The sequence below is a fragment of the Oncorhynchus mykiss genome, chromosome 9, assembly GCF_013265735.2.
Source record: "Oncorhynchus mykiss isolate Arlee chromosome 9, USDA_OmykA_1.1, whole genome shotgun sequence".
NCBI lineage: Eukaryota > Metazoa > Chordata > Actinopteri > Salmoniformes > Salmonidae > Oncorhynchus > Oncorhynchus mykiss.
Window position 1 is genome coordinate 16,884,769 of NC_048573.1, and position 23,177 is coordinate 16,907,945.

The 23,177-nt window shown below is 42.4% G+C and overlaps 2 protein-coding genes across 7 annotated transcripts; one reads left to right on the forward strand and one right to left on the reverse strand.

Moving 5' to 3' along the window:
- Positions 1 to 1,759: 1,759 nt before the first annotated feature.
- LOC110531628 (cell death inducing DFFA like effector b) lies at positions 1,760 to 6,942 on the reverse strand. The gene is made up of 5 exons (XM_021614929.2): positions 6,714 to 6,942; positions 5,641 to 5,764; positions 5,093 to 5,251; positions 4,488 to 4,678; positions 1,760 to 2,895 (listed from the first exon to the last, which is right to left on the reverse strand). Exons 1-5 carry the CDS (start codon positions 6,737 to 6,739, stop codon positions 2,754 to 2,756), a joined length of 642 nt encoding a protein of 213 aa, XP_021470604.1. The 5' UTR covers positions 6,740 to 6,942; the 3' UTR covers positions 1,760 to 2,753.
- Positions 6,943 to 7,574: 632 nt separating this feature from the next.
- LOC110531630 (TERF1 (TRF1)-interacting nuclear factor 2) lies at positions 7,575 to 22,909 on the forward strand. 6 transcript variants are annotated; one of them, XR_005053194.1, is made up of 8 exons: positions 7,575 to 7,860; positions 12,040 to 12,242; positions 12,474 to 12,572; positions 12,721 to 12,816; positions 14,722 to 14,956; positions 15,079 to 16,704; positions 20,838 to 21,850; positions 21,943 to 22,909. XR_005053194.1 is itself a non-coding variant. In XM_036987469.1 (6 exons), the coding sequence occupies exons 1-6, from the start codon at positions 7,680 to 7,682 to the stop codon at positions 15,765 to 15,767; spliced, it is 1,503 nt and encodes a 500-aa protein (XP_036843364.1). In that variant the 5' UTR covers positions 7,575 to 7,679; the 3' UTR covers positions 15,768 to 17,944. The 6 variants fall into 6 exon arrangements, 2 of the variants coding, with proteins under 2 accessions (XP_036843364.1, XP_036843366.1); XR_005053195.1 differs by having other exon boundaries at positions 15,079 to 15,942; positions 16,648 to 16,704; positions 20,838 to 22,909; XR_005053196.1 differs by having other exon boundaries at positions 15,079 to 15,927; positions 16,648 to 16,704; positions 20,838 to 22,909.
- The last annotated feature ends 268 nt before the right edge of the window (positions 22,910 to 23,177 follow it).

The following is a 23,177-nucleotide window of genomic DNA, read 5'->3' on the forward strand; positions in this document are numbered from 1 at the left end:
GAGAAAGACAAAAAGGAGAAAGAGGAGAAGGTATTGGAGGTGCCTCGCCTCAGTAAGGAGGATGACGGGAGTAACAGGAGGGAACATTCACCCGTCTCTTTTCTTGCAGGGCCCCAAAGCCCTCCACTTCCTCCGCACTCAGTGGCACCCCCCACAGCCACAGGGCAACACCTAGAAACCCGAGACAAAGCCCATGAAAACAATGTCAAACCCCACATGCTCTATCAGATCTCTGCTGTGGTGGAGCTTCGATCGTAACAAAAAGCCTTTGAAGAAGGAGCTCCATCGTCTGCGGGCCCTCACCAGGCTCCACATGAAGTACATCCGCAAGTGGTTCTGTAACCAATGCTTTTCGCTCGCGCTTTCCACTGGGTCACAGCCCAATGGTCTCCTGTCGTCACAGACAGCTCATTCAGCATCTGACACCACCACTGCCACCACAACGTGACAGCATGGACAGACCACCACCGAAGAAGACAATGGTTTCTCAGGCAGATGATGTCGAGATCATAAACTGCACCTGCAATGGTAACCATGACAACCCTGCTAACACCACCCACCAGATTAAGTCAAGCTTGGAGGGGAAGGAAGTAGAAATAGAACCACCTGAAGTACAGAAGAAGAAAAATAAGAAAACACAAGACCAGATCTGGAGTTAAGCGATGCAAAGAGAAAGGCAAGAATTCTGCAAACTGAAGGAGGAGCGGAAAGGGGTGGGGATCACAACATTCATAAACAACCCACGGAGAGGAACAAGCTTTCAAAATGGGCCCGTGGCCGAAGAACAAGACCATGGCCCAGCTGGAGCTCCTGAGACAGAACTGTTAAGGGAATTTTTATCAATGATGACTAATTATGTATACATTTTAATCAGGACTGACTAATCAGAATACTATTATGTTACTGTATATGTACTAATCAGAATACTATTATGTTACTGTATATGTATGAATTTTCTTTTTAATCCTAGTACTGAATATAATGTGTGTAAATATAATCAAGAATTAGAACAATGACTGTCTGTACCATGGTAGAAATGAATGAACTTATAGCCAAACTGGCTAGAAGGCTTATCTACACAAGCTGGCCTTGGCTCGGTCATATATTATCTTAATAGGGAGAGACGATGTGAGAACCATACAGCCATTGTACTGGAACGGAGATGACACGGGCTAGTAAGTTGAAACTTTAAAGCCTATGTCTCTTTTCCTTTTACCTGTTTGCGGCGACGATGGAAAAGGGAGCCATGAGTATTGAGACACTCCCCTGCTATAATTTTACTGGAGAGGCCTGGAGGGTGCTGAAAATGGACTGTTAGGCTACATGTTAGGAGTTGTCACGAATAAGACAGCATTCTGTTGTATGTTACAAGCTGCTGATTATGTTAATGATGAAGTTCTACAGTCTGCTGTCATTTTAGCACTACTAACTTCCTGTTCACATGGTTCCTAATTCAAATGTCAATTTATGTTTCAAGCTCTATCACAGGTTTGTGCTTGGAAGTTTCTAACTATGTCATTGCATTGATGTCCCTTGTTTGATATGTTCAGCGTGTAAAGAATTGGGGAAACTAGCGACAGCATATGTCCATGAGTGCGTTCCAATAATCTCTCCTTCCTCCTGAAGCGTTCGCTACTCCCCACGAAATGTAAAGCATTGGATTGATGTACTTGGAGTGCCAGTCATTTTCTTTCAAATCCATGAAGGGAAGTGAACAAGTTCTCACTTCGGGAGAAAGATTATTGGGATGCAACCATTGTTTAAACAGAACTGAACAAATCAAATCAAATTTTATTTGGTCACATACACATATTTAGAAGATGTTATGGCGGGTGTAGCGAAATGCTTGTGTTCTTAGCTCCAACAGTGCAGTAATATCTAACAATTCACAACAATAGACACATCTAAAAGTAAAAGAATGGAATTAGGAAATATATAAATATTAGGACGAGCAATATCGGAGTGGCATTGATTAAAATACATTAGAATAGAATACATATGAAATACATATGAAATGAGTAAAAATGAGTAAAGCAGTATGTAAACATTATTAAAGTTAGCAGTGTTCCATCATTTAAGTGACCAGTGATTCCATGTCTATGTATATAGGGCAACAGCCTCTAAGGTGGAGGGTTGAGTAACCGGCTGGTACCAGTTTAATATTTGATAATGTTGTTGGTAATGTTACTCAGTATATTCACTATCTGACCTCATACTGTGCTTATGCAGTCTGTGTCCTTGCCTTTTGGCAGATCTTGTGTGGTCATGAGTAAGAAAGTAATTAACTTATATATAGCCTAATTAAAGGTACAGCAACAAAAGGCTCATGTTAAATCGTATTGGTTCCTCAAGTGCTGGTCAGGTTTCCTCATACCCTTCTATGAATGAACAGAACTGTTTCTCCTTGTTCTGGAAGTGGGTGTCTCTGACAGTGGACTGAGTGGATGTAGCAACTGAAAGCATTCATTAAACACAAGATGAGACAGTGATTAGAAACCACAAAGAAAGTGACAAATAATGCATACTCAGTTTTTAAAAATTCATTGCTTCTATTTGTGGACTTCGTGGTACATTCTCAGAATTGTTAGAGAAAGATAAGTCCTATTTTACAACTAACCTTATAAAAAATCTAAACAACGTGTAATTATCCTCCTGTTTGATCACAACACACAACCTTGCATAACTCAATCATAAACATACACTCAAGTTAGGATTGATTTGGTCATTAGAGAGCGGTCGGTCCCAGTCCTGCCTTAGTTCCAGTACTCTGTGGCCTCCACCCTCTGAGGCTGCCAGAACTCTGCTCCCTCGATTATCCGCTTGATCAGATTGGCTGAGGTGATCAACATGTGACCTGCCATCTGGAGGAGGGTGGAGGCCATGCGGAGGGCCTCTCTGAGAGAGAGAGAGAGAGAGAGAGAGAGAGAGACAGACAGACGGGAAGTGGGAAAGAGAGAGAGATCGTCACCTCAAACAGGTATCAGGTTAAGATAGGCTTTCAAGTTTCAACATGTACATTAATTTCACAGCACAACAGATTTTGTACCTTGTCAGCTCAGAGATTTGATCTTGCAACCTTTTGGTTATGAGTCCAACACTCTAACCACTAGGCTACGCTGCCAATAGGCTACGCTTGCCTCAAGTCTTCTTGGGTAAGACGCTACAAGTTTGGCACACCTACATTTGGGGAGTTTCTCCCATTCTTCTCTGCAGATCCTCTCAAGCTCTGTCAGGTTGGATGGGGAGTGTTGCTGCACAGCTATTTTCAGGTCTTTCCAGAGATGTTTGATCGGGTTCAAGTCTGGCTGGGCCACTCAAGAATATTCAGAGACTTGTCCCGAAGCCACTCCTGTGTTGTCTGGGCTGTGTGCTTAGAGTTGTTGTCCTGTTGGAATGTGAACATTTGCCCCAGTCTAAGGTCTTGAGCACTCTGGAGCAGATTTTCATCAAGGACCTCTCTGTACTTTTCTCCGTTCATCTTTTCTCCCAGTTCCTGCCGCTGAAAAACATACCCACAGCATGACGTTGCCACCACCATGCTTCACTGTAGGGATGGTGCCAGGTTTCCCCCAGATGTGATGCTTGGCATTCAGGCCAAAGAGTTCAATCTTGGATTCATCAGACCAGAGAATCTTGTTTCTCATCTGAGAGTCCTTTAGGTGCCTTTTGGCAAACTCCAAGCGGGATGTCATGTGCCTTTTACTGAGGAGTGGCTTCCGTCTGACCACTCTACCATAAAGGCCTGATTGGTGGAGTGTTGCAGAAATGGTTGTCTTTCTGGAAGGTTCTCCCATCTCCACAAAGGAACTCTGGGGCTCTGTCAGAGTGACCATCGGGTTCTTGGTCACTTCCCTGACCAAGGCCCTTCTCCCCCGATTGCTCAGTTTGGCCAGATGGCCAGCTCTATGAAGAGTCTTGGTTGTTCCAAACTTCTGCCATTTAAGAATGATGGAGGCCACTGAGTTGTTGGGGACCTTCAATGCTGCAGAAATGTTTTAGTACACTTCCCCAGATCTGTGCCTCGACACAGTCCTGTCTCGGAGCTCAACGGACAATTCCTTCGACCTCATGGCTTGGTTCTTTCTCTGACATGCATATAGACAGGTGTTAGCCTTTCCAAATCATGTCCAATCAATTGAATTTACCACAGGTGCTCCAATCAAGTTGTAGAAACATCTCAAGGATGATCAATGGAAACAGGATGCACCTTCGAGTCGCATAGCAAAGGGTCTAAATAGCAAAGGGTGTAAATAAGGTATTTCTGTTTTTTATTTTTAATCAATTTGCTAATTTCAAAAAAACGTTTTTTGTTTTGTCGTTATGGGGTATTGTGTGTAGATTAATGAGGATTAAAAAACAAACAATTTTAGAATAAGGCTGTATGGTAACAAAATGTGTACGAAGTCAAGTGGTCTGAATACTTTCCAAATGCACTGTACATCTCAGCAGGCTGGAGACGTCCTCCCATCCCCTTCCTCTCCACTTACCTGAGGACTTTTTTGGGCCCCAGACATTGGAAGTCAGCGCTGACGGAGTACCGGCCTGAGAAGGTGCCCTTCACATTCAGGGAGCCAAACACGTCCTTGGGGTTCTGCCGGTACAGGTCAAAGGTCACCCGGGCTATGTCTTTTCCTGTCCGCGACTGGTTAGGGTCCTGGCCTTTGGAGAGCACTGCACCCTGTGGGGTTAGAGTAAGATATGGGGCAAGGTGAGAGACAGCGACATGGTCGGTGTCACCGTGTAACCGAAACAGGAAAAACTCTGGGCATTTAATATTTTCCTGAACAGGGCCCATATCCACATAGTGACTCAGAGTAGAAGGGCTGATCCAGGATGAGCTTTGCCTTTCAGATCAGAATGAATAAGATTATATGGACAGATCCTAGATCAGCACTACTACTCTGAGATGCTTTGTGGATACGGGCTCAGGTCACGTGATAGGCCTAGAGGAAAAACTCAGGGCCCTACTCATCTCACTTGGCAGCAGACATGAGTGTATATACCTGCACATACTGTCCAATCACTAACACAGGTCAGACGAAACAAATGATAATGTCCAGATCACGACAGAGACAGACAGTGTCAAACCCACCGGAGGAGGTTTCCATGTCTGTCCAGGTTCCAGGGCCATGAGGACAGTGTTGTCGGGCAGATACATCAGGAAGTCTTCAGAGTCTACCACTGTCCCGTCCTCCTCACACACTAGCACTACAGCCAGACTGGACAGGCACAGCATCAGGGCCTGACACACCTGGGGAAGCAGCACAGAGAGACATGTTCAGAGGACAGACAGACACCATGTGGGTATTTTGTAGGCACAATTACATTCTCCTTTGGCATTCACTCCATGGTTCTTTGTAGCTCAGTCGGTAGAGCATGGCACGTCTAACGCCTGGGTAGTGGGTTTGATTCCTGGGACCACCCATAGGTAAAATAAGTGCATGCATGACTGTAAGTTGCTTTGGAATAAAGTGTCTGCTAAATGACATCTATTATTGTCCCAGATCTGGCCTTGCTTGGGTCGTCACTAATTACCACAGCCATAAAGTTATAAACGCCCCCTTACTCATAATACCCCCCACCCTTTTTATTTAGCTTATTTCATTTTTTTTTAAATCAACATGTCTGTCTTTCTCTCACCCTCTCTCTCAGCTCCTCCAGGGTAGCTGCTGTGACACCCTTCCTGGTGCCCCTGTCATGGGAACACACCCTGAATGGTCTCTGGGGGGCCGGGGCCAACGACCACACCCGCCTCGTCACAGACCTGTGGAGGAAAAGGAGGAAGAAGATGTTCACAAGGCCAAATACTGCCAGCTTGAGGTAGAATTTGCCTAACCTGGTCCGAGTTCTGTTTATGCTCTCTAACCAATGCCTACAGTCATTGACATTTTTCACGCTAACAGATCTGAATCAAGCTAGAAGTTGCCCTGTTCTTGGATCAGTTTACCCCACACACCAATCTTAACCTGAACCATGAAGAGGATATACAACCTGACCCTGTATCAGTGGTTTGGGACAACTTCTACCTATTCCCTAGTCCATAGATACACAGATAACACATTTGTACTGCACATAATTTCATTTGGCCTAGGAAAGCTACCATAAGATTATAGTGCAGAACAGATACAGTGATACAACTGTATCTATATGTTTAGATGTTAACTAGATATGTTGCTATGTTTTTCTAATGCGTTCTGTAATATTTACTACTGCTGCTGAGGTATAGTATCTCGTGGACAGACTACGTCATTCAGGATCTGACTAAATTGCCAAGATTTGAGTTCTTGGTTAACCGAGATTAGCTGAGGTATAATGTGCTTTAATAAGGGCCCGTGTGGGCTGAGAGGGATACAAAAAGAGATTGAGACTGATTGGAAGACAAAGACAGATCAATCCTAGCTTCATCTGGTGGAGACAGTGTCTGTTTGACAACAGAGGGTTGAAACAAGTATAGAAAACCATTACTATTCTAACTGCCAGTCCAACTTCAATTAAAGCCCTCAATGATATACGTTTTCCAGTGGTTTGTTGCCATTGTGCCTTCTTGACAAATCTCTTGGCACTCAACAGCGTACACCTTTACAAGTACAGTGATAGAGTATTATTAGAAAACTCAGAAAACTCAGATATAGAACAATTGATTGAAAAATGTACACAAAATGTGTGGGGGAAACATTATCCAGACACAGCTATTAGGAAGTAAATGTACTTGCTTTATTAATGATGATGTTGACTCCATATCCCACTCTCTTTCTTTCCTTCTCTCTCTTCTTTACCTCCTATTTTTCCTTGTGTTGTTTTGGTAGCGTTGGTGCTATGTCGACTCTGATTCTGAATGTGTCTGACCCAGCTAATTCTTTAGGACAGACTTTGCCCTGATGAATCAGATACAAGACACATAGGGCAAAGTTCTCTGTCTGTGTGTGTACATGCGTGTGTGAGAGAGAGCGAGTGAGAATTGAAATGAAATTGAATTTCATTGAGACAGAGGGAGAAAGAGAGAGAGAGAGAGAGAGAGAGAGAGAGAGAATAACACTGGCCTATATCATTGACTTCACCATGGCATTACATCTACACTTGGAACATTTTTTACATGATATCAGCACATACTTTTGATTTAATTTATCAGTGAAGTTAAGGTAATCATGAAGATTATTTCACAGAACAATGAGACAGATATTTCACTGGATGTATAAATATGAAGCCTCCGCTTGGAGTTTCCACTCATTAGCAAATAAGGTAGTGAGAGGAATCCCACTGGTGCAGTGGGAGAAGATGGAACGAGATCGATTTTGGCCTACATGCTACAAATATTGTCATCGATGAAACATTTGATCTCAATACAGTTTTTTTCTGTTCCCAAAACTAGAATCTGTTATGAACAGAGTGGACTACGTTTTGTAGACTTTAGACTTTGCCAAAGTTTTTAAAAATGGCGTTGTTTAGGAGCGCAAAGTAGGCGTTCCCTAACGGAAATATGCAGATGTTGGCTATAACGGGCCAATAGGATCTCGCTAGCTCGTGTTTGACTCTGTCCACCTCCTTGCTTGTTCTGCCCACTATGACTCATCTGTTCCCATTGGAAACAACAGACGGTGGTCTATCTTCATTTAGTTATACAATCTTTGATTATACATTAATTCAGACGTCACATCCAGCAAGTAGAGAAGGCGGGGGAAATGTGGTTTTGGAGAAAGAGATGGCGGAAGCTGATGTGGATCTTGAATCAGGGAGTAGCGTACAGTGCTGAGAATGTTCCTTATCTTGTAGCACTATGGGTTATTAATGAGGAGAAGCGGATCGGATTACCAATCTTGAAGAACCCATTTGAGATATCCAAATTGGTGGAGAAAGTGCTGGGTAAATTGAAGGCTGTGAGAATTACGAGAGGCATGTTTGTTTAGATTTAATGTATTTCTGAGGATCAGAAAGAACGTAGTCTTACCCGAATTGAAAAGTTTGACGTGTCTTCGGAACACGGCCCCGTTAAGGGGATAATACCTGGCGTCTCGTGGGAAGTCTGTTACAGAGTTGAAAAATATTCCTGGAGTGATTGAAGCACGTCGGATGAATCGTGGGTGTGGGTGTGTGTGTGTGGGGGGGCTCGTAAAGTCTCTGTATTTTTTTTATATGGAGTCTCTTCCCTACTCAAGTGCAGTTGGGGTATTTAAACTACAGGGCCGAGCATTTACCCCCAAGACCAATGCAGTGTGATCACTGTAAAGCTTTTGAACATGTTTCAATCAAGTGTTTGCAGAAGGGGAGATGTTACATTTTCATCACTTCTAAAACAATTTCCACATGTTGCAATTGTAGTGGGAACCATGAAGCTTCTTTTGAATGCCCGACCAGGGTAGAAGAGAATTTGGCCAAAATCCGGGTTTCCCAAAGCATTTCATATGCAGCGGCTGTTAAGTGTTCGAATGGTACTCCTAAAGACTCCATGGTGTCATGGTGGTGGATAGGCCTTTGCTGCAGGGGTTGCCTTTCACCAACAGGACCTATATGTTAAGAAGGTGGACTGTGTGGCCTTCATAGCTATGGTGATTAATGGCACTACCAAGGTGGAGAGGAAATTCCAGAAAATAGATATCATTGTGGATGCGGCAGAGCGGTTCCCGGGACTGAACTGAAAGACTTCTCGGCGGAGGAGTTGCATGGAGTATTGTCACCAGCCATATCACCCTCTCAGGTCCTAGAGTCTGAGAAGGGAAATATGGAGATTTGAAAGAAGGAAGTGGGAGTTTTAGGGCTCTATTTCACTTTCTTAGAGGAACAGGACTAATGAGGACAATTTAATGTAGTTAGGCCGTGACTGGCCTTACACTCCCAGTACAGTAGGTGGCGATGTATGCACCTTGAAAGTTGGATGCGATCCGCCAACCCAATCCTGAAGAAGAGAAAGCAGGAGAACCCAGCGTGTTTTTATGCCTAAAATTAACAAACTCTTATGACCAAAGTCAGTGTAATAGATACAGAATAGCAACCTCGAGCGTTGCATGTTTTCTGTTTGTATTGCTAGATAATCACTTGTTATTGTAACCTTGTCGTTAACTTATCCAGCAATCTCAGAAGATACGCTTTGTTAGCCTAGCTAGCTACAAAGTTGTCTACAAAGTTGGCTTGGGAAGTGAGCTAAAGCTAGCTAGCCATTCTAAGTATAAAAATCGACCTAAATTCGGACGGGACAATATGGCAACTAAGAAGCCATCTGAAATGGGTAATTACTTTAGTCTTTGGTTTCCAACAGTTTTCTCTTTGCACTTACAGCTCGTGAGCTAACACTAGGAGTAGCAATCATTAACTGCAAAGAAGCAGTAGGAAGCTATTGCCGGTTAGCCAGACCTAAACAAACAACCTGATGGTTGCCCCTAGCTAGCTATATCAGTACAGTAGCCAAATAGTCTCCTAAAACAAGACGGATAGTCACAATGTTAGTAAAAGCAAAGTGACATTGACAGTTTCCTAACAGTTTTGCAGCCAGTCAATACATGCGGGTGTCTTTATCAACCATTATATAATAAGGGCTTATAGAAAATGGCTGCTTACAACTACTTGAATTTGAAGTAAAGTAGTAATTAATTACACCCTAACTATCTTAAAGGGATAGTTCACCCAAATTACAAAAAATACCCAATGGTTACTTCCCCTTTAAAACAGCACCGTTACTATGGTTACTCCATGGATTTTCAGTATGAGGGAATCCACCCTAAAAAAGACGCAATAGTCTCTAAAATCCAGAATGTTGAATAAAATGATATTTACACTTACTTTACCGGTTGTACATGCTGGTGCTTTTGGCGGTAGGAGGTGGAGATAGGGTATCCACAGGAAAGTGTTGTTTACTTGACTTTTTTGCGGTGCCGATAGTCATGGGTCCAATATTAGCTTTTTTTTTGTGCATCATGTCCAAATCATCCAAGATGATCTAAAATTGATTGTGAAGCTCAACAAAGTCACTTATATGATTTAAACATGACGCTCAAAAAAGGCTAACAGCCAGTCACTCTTCTAGTACTGAGCGATTAACCGAAATGTATATTTTTTGTTTTTTAAACATCTAATTGACTGACTTCAGTTCAATTATTATAATTGTTTTTTCTTTTTCTGTGAGCTCAATGTGCACATTGCAGTTTCTGTAGAGATAAATCAGATCAAGCCTGAACTATGCGATGTAGTGGGGAGTTGTAGTTCCCAACTGGCCAATATTCTACATAATTTAATGCAGAAAATGTGGTCATTAACTACAATGACACAATCCCTTGCACGCCTACTCCGGTATGTTTCTCTTTTATGCCTGCTACGTTAGGTTAGTGTGGGGCAGAGAAGAGACAGAATGTGCGATCGAGAGGAATAAGAGAGCAGTTGCTTCGAGGTATCTTTACCTGGAAATGCATGATCTTGGCCTTATTTACTTTGAAGAACTACTAAAATAGTGATTTTTGTCAGACTGCATAGGCGGCAGCTCTATAGAGATGACGGCCACCCTCGAAGCAGCGTTACCCATGCAGAGCAAGGGGAATAACAACTCCAAGTCTCAGAGCGGGTGACGTTTGAAATGCTATTAGCACGCACCCCGCTAACTAGCTAGCCATTTCACATTGGTTACACCAGCCTAATCTCGGGAGTTGATAGGCTTGAAGTCATAAACAGCTGCTGGCAAACGCACGAAAGTGCTGTTTGAATGAATGCTTACGAGCCTGCTGCTGCCTACCATCACTCAGTCAGACTGCTCTATCAAATCATAGGCTTAGTTATAACATGATAACACACAGAAATACGGTTAATATGGTCGAATCCGGAAACCATCATCTCGAAAACAAGACGTTTATTCTTTCAGTGAAATACGGAACCGTTCCGTATTTTATCTAACAGGTGACAACCATAAGTCTAAATATTCCTGTTACATTGTACAACCTTCAATGTTATGTCATAATTACGTAAAGTTCTGGCAAATTAGGCGGCCCAAACTGTTGCATACACACTGACTCTGCGTTCAATGAACTCAATTTCACCTGGTTAATATTGCCTGCTAATCTGGATTTATTTTGGCTAAATATGCAGGTTTAAAAATATATACTTCTGTGTATTGATTTTAAGAAAGGCATTGATGTTTAGGTACACGTTGGAGCAACGATACGCACCGCATCGATTATATGCAATGCAGGACACGCTAGATAAACTAGTAATATCATCAAGCATTTTTTTATTTTTTTTTATTTTATTTTTTTTACCTTTATTTAACCAGGCAAGTCAGTTAAGAACAAATTCTTATTTTCAATGACGGCCTGGGAACAGTGGCTATGTGACTGCCTGTTCAGGGGCAGAACGACAGAACGACAGATTTGCAGAACGACAGATTTGTACCTTGTCAGCTCAGGGGTTTGAACTCGCAACCTTCCGGTTAATAGTCCAACGCTCTAACCACTAGGCTACCCTGCCGCCCCAGCATGTGTAGTTAACTAGTGATTATGATTGATGTGATTGTTTTTTTATAAGATAAGTTTAATGCTAGCTAGCAACTTACCTTGGCTTACTGCATTCGCTTAACAGGCAGTCTCCTCGTGGAGTGCAATGTAATCAGGTGGTTAGAGCATTGGACTAGTTAACTGTAAGGTTGCAAGATTGAATCCCCCGAGCTGACAAGGTAAAAATCTGTCCTTCTGCCCCTGAACGAGGCAGTTAACCCACCGTTCCTAGGCCGTCATTGAAAATAAGAATGTGTTCTTAACTAACTTGCCTAGTTAAATAAAGATTAAATAAAGGTGTACATTTTTTATTTTTTTAATATGGTGTCCAAAAATACCGATTTCCGATTGTTTTGAAAACTTGAAATCGGCCCTAATTAATCGGCCATTCTGATTAATCGGTCGACCTCTATAATATATACAACACCTGAAATAAGAATGAATAAGTGATAGGCAGTAATGGGATGTCACTACCGTCATGGGACTTTAATTTAAAGATTATTTTATCAAACCAACTGACCTCAAAAGGCACTATTTGCTCCGCGTTACTCTCCCCTCTCTATCCCCTCAGACATCTTCCTTTCCTTCTCCCCCCTACCCCTCCTGGCCCCTCCCATCCGGCTGGTTTCTGCTGCCATGTGGAAGGTGATGAAGCAACGCGATGTAATGCATTATGGGACGCTGGAGGAGTTTGTGACATCCTGCTGTGAGGCTGTCCCTGGCCTGCTCACATCTAGACACCAGGCCAAGCTGGCTCTGGGGCTGAGATCACGGGTGTGTGTGTGGAGGATGATATTGTTGACCCATGGCCATAAGTCTTTAGACAGTTCTGTTGTAGTAAAAATGGGTTGCATTCATTTGGCACCAAATGGTTGAAAACCTGAACTTGTCCAATAAGAAAAGCTCAATTTTGTTTTCCGTTGCGACTTAATGAATATCACCCTGTATGTGCTTCCACTGTCAGACTGTTCAGTCCTTAATTATCATGTCTCTGGCCATTTGTAGCTGATCTTAGAGCTGTGCAATGGCTCAGACCCACCAGATCCAACGGTTATCCTTACCCAGCTGGAAAGGATCCGTGCTCCCAACCCGTCCTCTGCCCTGGTGAGTGACAGTCAGTTCTCTGTACTGCAAGATGGGTGTGGTATTTGAATGGTCTTTCATCACTTCACTGCTTTGTACCCTAGGAATGATTTTGTGAGAAATACAGTATGTTTGCTGTAAGTGATGTCTCTGCATGCCTATGTTGCAGAAAAAGGATGTGAAGATTGAAACAGCAGTGACCAACCTCCGGGACCTGGTTGAAAGCTTTCTGAAAGACCCCACAGAGAGAGAACTATTCTACAAGGTCAGACTGGCTTTGTTTTGTTTGACTCAGCAGCTTTTCGGGGCGGCAGGTAGCCCAGCTGTTAGAGAGGCAAGCCAGCAACAGGTGGGCTGTCCTGTCGAATCCCGGGGCCGACCGAAAATATCAGTCATGAAGTGAGCTGGCCAACCGGAGGGTTGCTGGTATCAAATCCTAGATTGCATTGTCTACTGTTGTGCCCTTGAGCAAGCCACTTAACCCCCCCACAACAACAGCTCCCCGGGCACCCAGTGTGGCAGCCCCCCACACCTCTCCACCCAAAACACTATGTACAGTGCCTTGCGAAAGTATTCGGCCCCCTTGAACTTTGCGACCTTTTGCCACATTTCAGGCTTCAAACATAAAGATATAAAACTGTATTTTTTTGTGAAGAATCAACAACAAGTGGGACACAATCATGAAGTGGAACGACATTTCTTGGATATTTCAAACTTTTTTAACAAATCAAAAACTGAAAAATTGGGCGTGCAAAATTATTCAGCCCCCTTAAGTTAATACTTTGTAGCGCCACCTTTTGCTGCGATTACAGCTGTAAGTCGCTTGGGGTATGTCTCTATCAGTTTTGCACATCGAGAGACTGACATTTTTTCCCATTCCTCCTTGCAAAACAGCTCGAGCTCAGTGAGGTTGGATGGAGAGCATTTGTGAACAGCAGTTTTCAGTTCTTTCCACAGATTCTCGATTGGATTCAGGTCTGGACTTTGACTTGGCCATTCTAACACCTGGATATGTTTATTTTTGAACCATTCCATTGTAGATTTTGCTTTATGTTTTGGATCATTGTCTTGTTGGAAGACAAATCTCCGTCCCAGTGTCAGGTCATTTGCAGACTCCATCAGGTTCTTCCAGAATGGTCCTGTATTTGGCTCCATCCATCTTCCCATCAATTGTAACCATCTTCCCTGTCCCTGCTGAAGAAAAGCAGGCCCAAACCATGATGCTGCCACCACCATGTTTGACAGTGGAGATGGTGTGTTCAGGGTGATGAGCTGTGTTGCTTTTACGCCAAACATAACGTTTTGCATTGTTGCCAAAAATTTCAATTTTGGTTTCATCTGACCAGAGCACCTTCTTCCACATGTTTGGTGTGTCTCCCAGGTGGCTTGTGGCAAACTTTAAACAACACTTTTTATGGATATCTTTAAGAAATGGCTTTCTTCTTGCCACTCTTCCATAAAGGCCAGATTTGTGCAATATACGACTGATTGTTGTCCTATGGACAGAGTCTCCCACCTCAGCTGTAGATCTCTGCAGTTCATCCAGAGTGATCATGGGCCTCTTGGCTGCATCTCTGATCAGTCTTCTCCTTGTATGAGCTGAAAGTTTAGAGGGACGGCCAGGTCTTGGTAGATTTGCAGTGGTCTGATACTTCTTCCATTTCAATATTATTGCTTGCACAGTGCTCCTTGGGATGTTTAAAGCTTGGGAAATCTTTTTGTATCCAAATCCGGCTTTAATCCGGCTTTAAACTTTTAAACTTTCACAACAGTATCTCGGACCTGCCTGGTGTGTTCCTTGTTCTTCATGATGCTCTCTGCACTTTTAACGGACCTCTGAGACTATCACAGTGCAGGTGCATTTATACGGAGACTTGATTACACACAGGTGGATTGTATTGTATTCGCAAAGTTCAAGGGGGCCGAATACTTTCGCAAGGCACTGTATGTGTGTCTTTTAGGGGGGTTGGGTTGAAACAGGAAGTAATATTTTGGTTGGACCTTGTGCGTAATTGAACAATAACTTTATCTTAATTAGAGACAGTCACTGTAGCCTCATACTACCATCCTGGTCTCGCAAGCTTACATTCTGTTTCGCTATGGTCGTACGAGGCTACATCCACTGAGGAAATCTCAAATTCTCTGTCCCAATCTCGTCTACCCCATACAGGTGGAGTTTCTGTCAGAGTATGGGCCTCAGTTTGACCAGGAGCTGGAGAAACTGCTGTGGGAGTTCCTGCTCCGACTGGACCAGCTTCTCCCTGTGCCCAACCTGGCTCAGACGGTGTCGTGGCTCACTGCTGCCCCTCCTGTCCTGGAGGAGTGTGCGCAGGCTGCCTCCCAACCCCAGCTCCTGAGGACCCTGCTCCAGCACCAGATCTGCCTGGGACACCTGGATTCTGCAGGTGGGTCTACATAGGGTGCGTTCCAGGCCGACTACATTGCAGTCGCGAGCCAGATTTCACAACGCCTGGGATAGATTTTTAACATATCGACTAACCTCATTTCTTTTGTTACCTCCTATCAGCTTCTCTCTCTCCGTGTATGGGCGACTACCTCCTCTCATCACTCTCCCTCCCTCCCTCTGGAAGAGTGCAGCAAAGCGTCAAATCAAGATCTAAGCCTGCCTTGGTTTCCACCCCAAGCCCTCTGTCTTTAACCCCATTAACCGATTACAGACAAACGAACTTGTCATTGCCCGTCGCACCTGTGATTGGCGGGATTTTTAACGAAGACCTTCCAGTCATGGCTTCAGCCAATAAGAGGGCAAGAACTTTCCAGGAAGACGTTGTTATCCAATCGGTTTCAAGAGATGTGGAGGAGGACGCTGAGTCAACGGAGAGGTCCAAATATACATGGGTCAAAAGCAGAGAAGAGGAATCCGAAGAGGACGAGGAGATCATGGTCATGAGAAGAGGGAGGAAGAGGAGGAGTGTGAGAGACAGAGGGAGTGAAAGAGTGCTCAGGAGAGGGCGTGGGGGGGAGTTTGTTAGAGATGGAGAGGAGGATATGACGAGCGGTAGAGATGGAGAGACTGAGAGAGACCTTCTTAGGGACTGTTTGGTCCAGTTGGGGATCGCAAACCTCAAGGTTCCGGAAGACCATCGCCTCTATTCTTACATCACAGCCTGTCTCCTCAACAAACCCAGGGTGCTCATCCCCCGACTGACTTCAACAGACATCCCTGCTCTTTTGAAGTCACAACCTCCTTCCTGAGCAACGGGACACCAACAGCAGGGGTAGGGAGCTCTCAATGGGGACAGAGGCCCAAGTTGCCGGCGATAACGGCATGTCAGCTTCCTTCGACCTGGCAACGGAAGTTGAGTGACAGGTCATTGACCCTAGATATGGGGCTTCCAGCATCAGCTGACAAAGAGTAAGAGAAATACAGGTGCTGATTTAAACAACCAAGGATACTTTCCTATACTAGCCTGGTTGCCAGATCTGGCTGTGCTTTCTTTTGTAAAATGATGTTGTTCATTCATCGTTCCATACGTTCATCATCTCATACATGTAAGTGGAATGATGGCACACAACTGTAATTGTTTAAATCAGCAACGGATCGAGCAATCAGGCTAGTCAAATACCCACTAGTACTACAGTTTTTTTAGTTTTTAAATTGCTTTTATGCTATTTTCACAAGTATGTGGTGAATTTTCGAAAGGCTTCGTACAAAACTTCGAACTGGTAACACTTGTAACGCAGAAAGTCTCATATTCAAAACTTCATTCTACGTTCATTTTGAAGAAAACTTTCACCACACAAGGTGATACACCTTGAATTTCTCTCCCCCACCTCATCCCATTTTTCCCTTGACATGGCGGAGACTCTCACTTGAACCTTTTAATCTTGGTTTTGGCCCACCAGCTTCAAACAGCTGTACAAAAATAAATATATGTGTATATATATATATATATATATATGTTTTGTTATTGAAAATGTCAGTGATTTAGATGGTACAATGATTCCCTAAACTATTCGCTGCTTGTTTTCTCACATAAACTGGAATTGAATTGATTTCTACATTGGCCCCTTGACCAGATTTCCACTATATAACAGCCACAAAGTCAAAACGGCTTTCCCATTTTGATAACAGATGCTGCTTCGGGAGAAATCAAAAGGCGAATATCACAGCCAATCACAACACTGGCGGGTAAGTAGTACTGAGAAACACTGTCATTCCACCATTACTGCAGATATATTATGGACTCCAAAATATACATTTATTGTGAAGTACCATGAACATTGCCAAAACGCAACACTATGATCTCTTCTCAATTGAGTTATTTTAACTACCAGTTAATCCAATATCAGAAACTGCAAGACACATGTTTGAAAATTGACCTTTGAATGTAATATGCTACAAGTGTGATTGAAGATGTCTTTCACGACCGTTGATGAAAAAAAAACGGATGTATTGTTCAGATCTCATTACAACATAGGTGTACAACAGTGCTAGTGTCAACAAAATGCATGTTGTGCTTTACTGGCTTAAAGTAGAGGAGCGATTTTCTGCACCATTTCTCGTTTTGTTAGAAATATTAACGTGTTGAACTCCAAACTGTCTATTCAATCAACTAACATACAGCTCTGACAAACATTCATATTCCACAAGACATTCAACCAGAGCTCTCTTCACTGTCCCTAAAGTCAAAACGAACTCAAAGCAATGCCCAGTAGTACTGTATATAGAGCCATGATAGCATGGAACTCCCTGCCATCTCTAATCACTCAAGCAAGCTGCAAAATTTGCTTTAAAAAAAAAAGAATAAAACTGCACACTGCCTCTGACCTAAATAGCTGGTAGCATCTCCCTTCCGAGCACCTCTGGTGCTTGGGGTAAAGATAAGATGTGTCCTTGGCATTAGGATATTGGGACCTGCTTAGAGAAAGCAATGGTAAAGCAAAGCCTCAGTAGAGTAAGGACTGCAGTTTCCTCTATTGCCGCAGGGTCGGTAAAGGGACCTGTTCTGTTTACTCGTTTATATAAATAATATTGGTCTATGTATTAAATCCTGTCATATTCATACAGTTCATACGGTTATGTACGCCATTGCACTGACTTGTATCAAGCTATGATAGAGCTGCATTCTGATTTTGTTGCATTACAGAAAGCCCTTGTTGATTTAAAACTTGGACTTAATGCGGGCCAAATGAAATCTGTTCTTTAATTCACTGATACATTTCTGATGGTCTACATATTCACTCTTTGGATGGCTCGTATCATCAAGTGGGTTCCCGCCTATAAATATCTGAGCGTCTGGATTGATAAATATCTGAGCGTCTGGATTGATAAATATCTGAGCGTCTGGATTGATAAATATCTGAGCGTCTGAATTGATAAATATCTGAGCGTCTGGATTGATAAATATCTGAGCGTCTGGATTGATAAATATCTGAGCGTCTGGATTGATAAATATCTGAGCGTCTGGATTGATAAATATCTGAGCGTCTGGATTGATAAATATCTGAGCGTCTGGATTGATAAATATCTGAGCGTCTGGATTGATAAATATCTGAGCGTCTGGATTGATAAATATCTGAGCGTCTGGGTTGATAAATATCTGAGCGTCTGGGTTGATAAATATCTGAGCGTCTGGATTGATAAATATCTGAGCGTCTGGGTTGATAAATATCTGAGCGTCTGGATTGATAAATATCTGAGCGTCTGGATTGATAAATATCTGAGCGTCTGGGTTGATAAATATCTGAGCGTCTGGATTGATAAATATCTGAGCGTCTGGATTGATAAATATCTGAGCGTCTGGATTGATAAATATCTGAGCGTCTGGGTTGATAAATATCTGAGCGTCTGGGTTGATAAATATCTGAGCGTCTGGGTTGATAAATATCTGAGCGTCTGGATTGATAAATATCTGAGCGTCTGGGTTGATAAATATCTGAGCGTCTGGGTTGATAAATATCTGAGCGTCTGGATTGATAAATATCTGAGCGTCTGGGTTGATAAATATCTGAGCGTCTGGATTGATAAATATCTGAGCGTCTGGATTGATAAATATCTGAGCGTCTGGATTGATAAATATCTGAGCGTCTGGGTTGATAAATATCTGAGCGTCTGGGTTGATAAATATCTGAGCGTCTGGATTGATAAATATCTGAGCGTCTGGGTTGATAAATATCTGAGCGTCTGGGTTGATAAATATCTGAGCGTCTGGATTGATAAATATCTGAGCGTCTGGATTGATAAATATCTGAGCGTCTGGATTGATAAATATCTGAGCGTCTGGATTGATAAATATCTGAGCGTCTGGGTTGATAAATATCTGAGCGTCTGGGTTGATAAATATCTGAGCGTCTGGATTGATAAATATCTGAGCGTCTGGATTGATAAATATCTGAGCGTCTGGATTGATAAATATCTGAGCGTCTGGATTGATAAATATCTGAGCGTCTGGATTGATAAATATCTGAGCGTCTGGATTGATAAATATCTGAGCGTCTGGATTGATAAATATCTGAGCGTCTGAATTGATAAATATCTGAGCGTCTGGATTGATAAATATCTGAGCGTCTGAATTGATAAATATCTGAGCGTCTGGATTGATAAATATCTGAGCGTCTGGATTGATAAATATCTGAGCGTCTGGGTTGATAAATATCTGAGCGTCTGGATTGATAAATATCTGAGCGTCTGGATTGATAAATATCTGAGCGTCTGGATTGATAAATATCTGAGCGTCTGGGTTGATAAATATCTGAGCGTCTGGATTGATAAATATCTGAGCGTCTGGATTGATAAATATCTGAGCGTCTGGATTGATAAATATCTGAGCGTCTGGATTGATAAATATCTGAGCGTCTGGATTGATAAATATCTGAGCGTCTGGATTGATAAATATCTGAGCGTCTGGGTTGATAAATATCTGAGCGTCTGGATTGATAAATATCTGAGCGTCTGGATTGATAAATATCTGAGCGTCTGGATTGATAAATATCTGAGCGTCTGGATTGATAAATATCTGAGCGTCTGGATTGATAAATATCTGAGCGTCTGGGTTGATAAATATCTGAGCGTCTGGATTGATAAATATCTGAGCGTCTGGATTGATAAATATCTGAGCGTCTGGATTGATAAATATCTGAGCGTCTGGATTGATAAATATCTGAGCGTCTGGGTTGATAAATATCTGAGCGTCTGGGTTGATAAATATCTGAGCGTCTGGATTGATAAATATCTGAGCGTCTGGGTTGATAAATATCTGAGCGTCTGGATTGATAAATATCTGAGCGTCTGGGTTGATAAATATCTGAGCGTCTGGATTGATAAATATCTGAGCGTCTGGATTGATAAATATCTGAGCGTCTGGGTTGATAAATATCTGAGCGTCTGGATTGATAAATATCTGAGCGTCTGGGTTGATAAATATCTGAGCGTCTGGGTTGATAAATATCTGAGCGTCTGGATTGATAAATATCTGAGCGTCTGGATTGATAAATATCTGAGCGTCTGGATTGATAAATATCTGAGCGTCTGGATTGATAAATATCTGAGCGTCTGGATTGATAAATATCTGAGCGTCTGGATTGATAAATATCTGAGCGTCTGGATTGATAAATATCTGAGCGTCTGGATTGATAAATATCTGAGCGTCTGGATTGATAAATATCTGAGCGTCTGGGTTGATAAATATCTGAGCGTCTGGATTGATAAATATCTGAGCGTCTGGATTGATAAATATCTGAGCGTCTGGATTGATAAATATCTGAGCGTCTGGATTGATAAATATCTGAGCGTCTGGGTTGATAAATATCTGAGCGTCTGGATTGATAAATATCTGAGCGTCTGGATTGATAAATATCTTTAACGTTTAAAAATACATTTTAAAAAAACGTATAGATGCGCTACACAAAGAGCTAAGATTTAAAGGGGCTTCTTTTTAGAAATTGCATATTGTACAGTCTCTGCCAGTTCTTGACTATGGTGACACCATTTACCAGAATGCAGCAGCCACTACTCTTAAACCATCGAATGCAGTCTACCATAGCGCCCTTCGCTTTATTACAGGTGAGGCTTTTTTAATACTCATCACTGCATCCTGTATCAGAAGGTCGGCAGGACCTTGGTTGGTTAATTCTTTGAGGTCCCACTTGTCTCTTGTATTTTACCAAATTTTTCTCCAAATTTCAATTATTTTCACGATCCGGTTGTGTGAGAGCCTGGGATCGATAGGGCAGTTTAAAACTAAGTGTGCAATTGCTTTAATGAGCTATTATAACTTGTTAAAATAGCCTGATGTGTTGTTTTGATTACATTTTTGTCCCCAGGGCACGGTGGCTGAGGTGAAAGCCTCAGTGGGAGCCAAGGACCTTAGGTGAAACTCCCATCTGGTTCAGTTTATATGAGCAGGAGCCTGGCGGCTCCATCTGATTCACAGGGATCTTGTTCATTTCATGAGCAGGTCCAAGGCCTTGTAAATACCTCAGATAACCCTTCATGGGCGGTAGACTGTAACACGTTACACTGTACCTCAACCCTTCATGGGCGGTACACTGTACCTCAGGATAACCCTTCATGGGCGGTACACTGTACCTCAGGATAACCCTTCATGGGCGGTAGACTGTACCTCAGATAACCCTTCATGGGCGGTAGACTGTACCTCAGATAACCCTTCATGGGCGGTACACTGTACCTCAGATGACCCTTCATGGGCGGTAGACTAACAAGGCTCAAGGAATGTAGCTCATTCTGAGCAGGGGTGACGGAAGCGAAGTGAAGCCTGTATGTCTGTTTAGTTCATTTTATTTTCTGGGGTGAAGGACAATAGGTGGAGGAGCCCTGTATGAACGGACATAAGTGTAACTGTCTTGGAATGTTTCATTTTACCTAATGGTAACTAACAAAAGGCCTACAAGTTTAAGAGATGACATGTTACCATAAGAAACCCATTGCGGGTAGTAACTGTAAAACGTCTATACTTTACCCCAGGATACCCATTACAAGAGGTGCTATAGAAACAAGGTAGCGTTATTCACGTCAGGGAAATTTATCAAAAAGTATCAGCCTATTTGCAACGCACCTTATTATTGTATTTTTGTTTTCATGGTTTGCACATGATTATGAAAGTGTATGTAATTCTGTCCTTGTGATGCACTTGTCTATTAATGTTCTGTGTCTTTTGTGTGGACCCCAGGAAGAGTAGCTGCTGCTTTAGTAGTAGCTAATGAGGATCCGAATAAAATACCCTGAAAAGTACTACTGTAATCACATGGAAGAAACAATGTTTAGCATACCACTAGTTTGCATCAAGCCTGACTTGAGAATTTTGGTCATACTTTAGGTTTTCATTGACATCACAGTGAATATCCTCATTGGGCATACCTTAGGTATTCATTAACATTACAGTAAATGTCCCCATTGGTCATACTTTAGGTTCTTATTGACATCACAGTAACTGTCCTCATTGTTCATGCACCTGGGGATAAACCTTTTGATATGGTGAATCCAAGCCTGACATTCTGTAGGTCTGGATTAATGTCATTGCACACCTCATCCATGGCCTGAAGGATGGTGGCACGCTCATGGGGATGTGTTCCTAATGTGTACAAAATGTTACAAACACCTATTTTCATGATCGTCATACCAGGTGAATCCAGGTGAAGCTTTGATCCCCTTTTGATGTCAATTCAATCAGTGTAGATGAAGGGGAGAAGGCAGGTTAAAGACGCATTTTTAAGCCTTGAGACAATTGAGCCATGGATTGTGTATGTGTGCCATTCAGAAAATGTGTAGGTGCTTTTGAACAGGGTATGGTAGTAGGTGCCAGGTGCTCTTGTGTCAAGAACTGCAACGCTGCTGGGTTTTTCACACTGAACAGTTTTCCATGTGTATCAGGAATGCTTGTGACACATTGTAGTCCATGCCCTGACAAACAGAAGCTGGTCTGAGGGCAATAAGGGGTGCAACTCAATATTGGGAAGGTGTTCCTAATGTTTTGTACACTAAGTTTCTTCTTCACAAACATATATTTTCATTATGTAGTTCTCAATCTGTAGTAGACAAACCTGTAGGTTTACCAAACGGTTAAGCGATTATCAATTAAGAGCAGTCTGATTAAGAGTAAGAGTAAAATGTATTTTAACAAAAGAGAATCATATTAAAAGTAGTGTGGACATTGTGAAAGGCAATTGCTTTATATAAACATATATTGCAATGTGGAACATGTATTTCTAGCTGAAACAGTGTTTGGTAAAATAGTGACCTATAATTGTGTGTTGTACTTAAGGCAATTGAAAATGTGCTTAGAGATTTGAAAACTGCCGTTTTGATCTGTTGAGGTTTGTACTAAGTTGTGATCACAAACTTGTGAAAATTGCACCGAAGCGACTGGGGGGGGGGGGGGGGGGATAATCAAAAAATACATAGTGTCATCACATTGATATTGTAAATGTCCAGTATTAGCAGAAGTGTAGGACTTTTACTCCACTGTTTACACCTCCAGGAACTGTGCATTGATTTCTGCATGTACTCTCAATTCTATGGTTAAGTGAGTACGTTATTTCAGTGCAGTTATCGTTGCCTAGCCATTACAGTGTTATTCCAAGCCTTACGTTTCTCCCATCTCGTTTCCATCTAATGGAATGTTAACTTCTCCAGTAACCGGTGAC

Excerpts from the sequence above, each read along its gene's own strand:
- LOC110531630 (XM_036987469.1), top strand. The coding sequence starts at position 7,680 with ATGTGGTTTTGGAGAAAGAGATGGCGGAAGCTGATGTGGATCTTGAAT. Across the intron at positions 7,861-12,039 it reads ATTGGTGGAGAAAGTGCTGG|ACATCTTCCTTTCCTTCTCC; the intron begins GTAAATTGAAGG and ends CTATCCCCTCAG. Across the intron at positions 12,817-14,721 it reads AGAGAGAACTATTCTACAAG|GTGGAGTTTCTGTCAGAGTA; the intron begins GTCAGACTGGCT and ends TACCCCATACAG.
- LOC110531628 (XM_021614929.2), bottom strand. The coding sequence starts at position 6,739 with ATGGAGTCAACATCATCATTAATAAA. Across the intron at positions 5,765-6,713 it reads TCAACATCATCATTAATAAA|GTCTGTGACGAGGCGGGTGT; the intron begins GCAAGTACATTT and ends TTTCCTCCACAG. Across the intron at positions 4,679-5,092 it reads AGACATGGAAACCTCCTCCG|GGTGCAGTGCTCTCCAAAGG; the intron begins GTGGGTTTGACA and ends CTAACCCCACAG.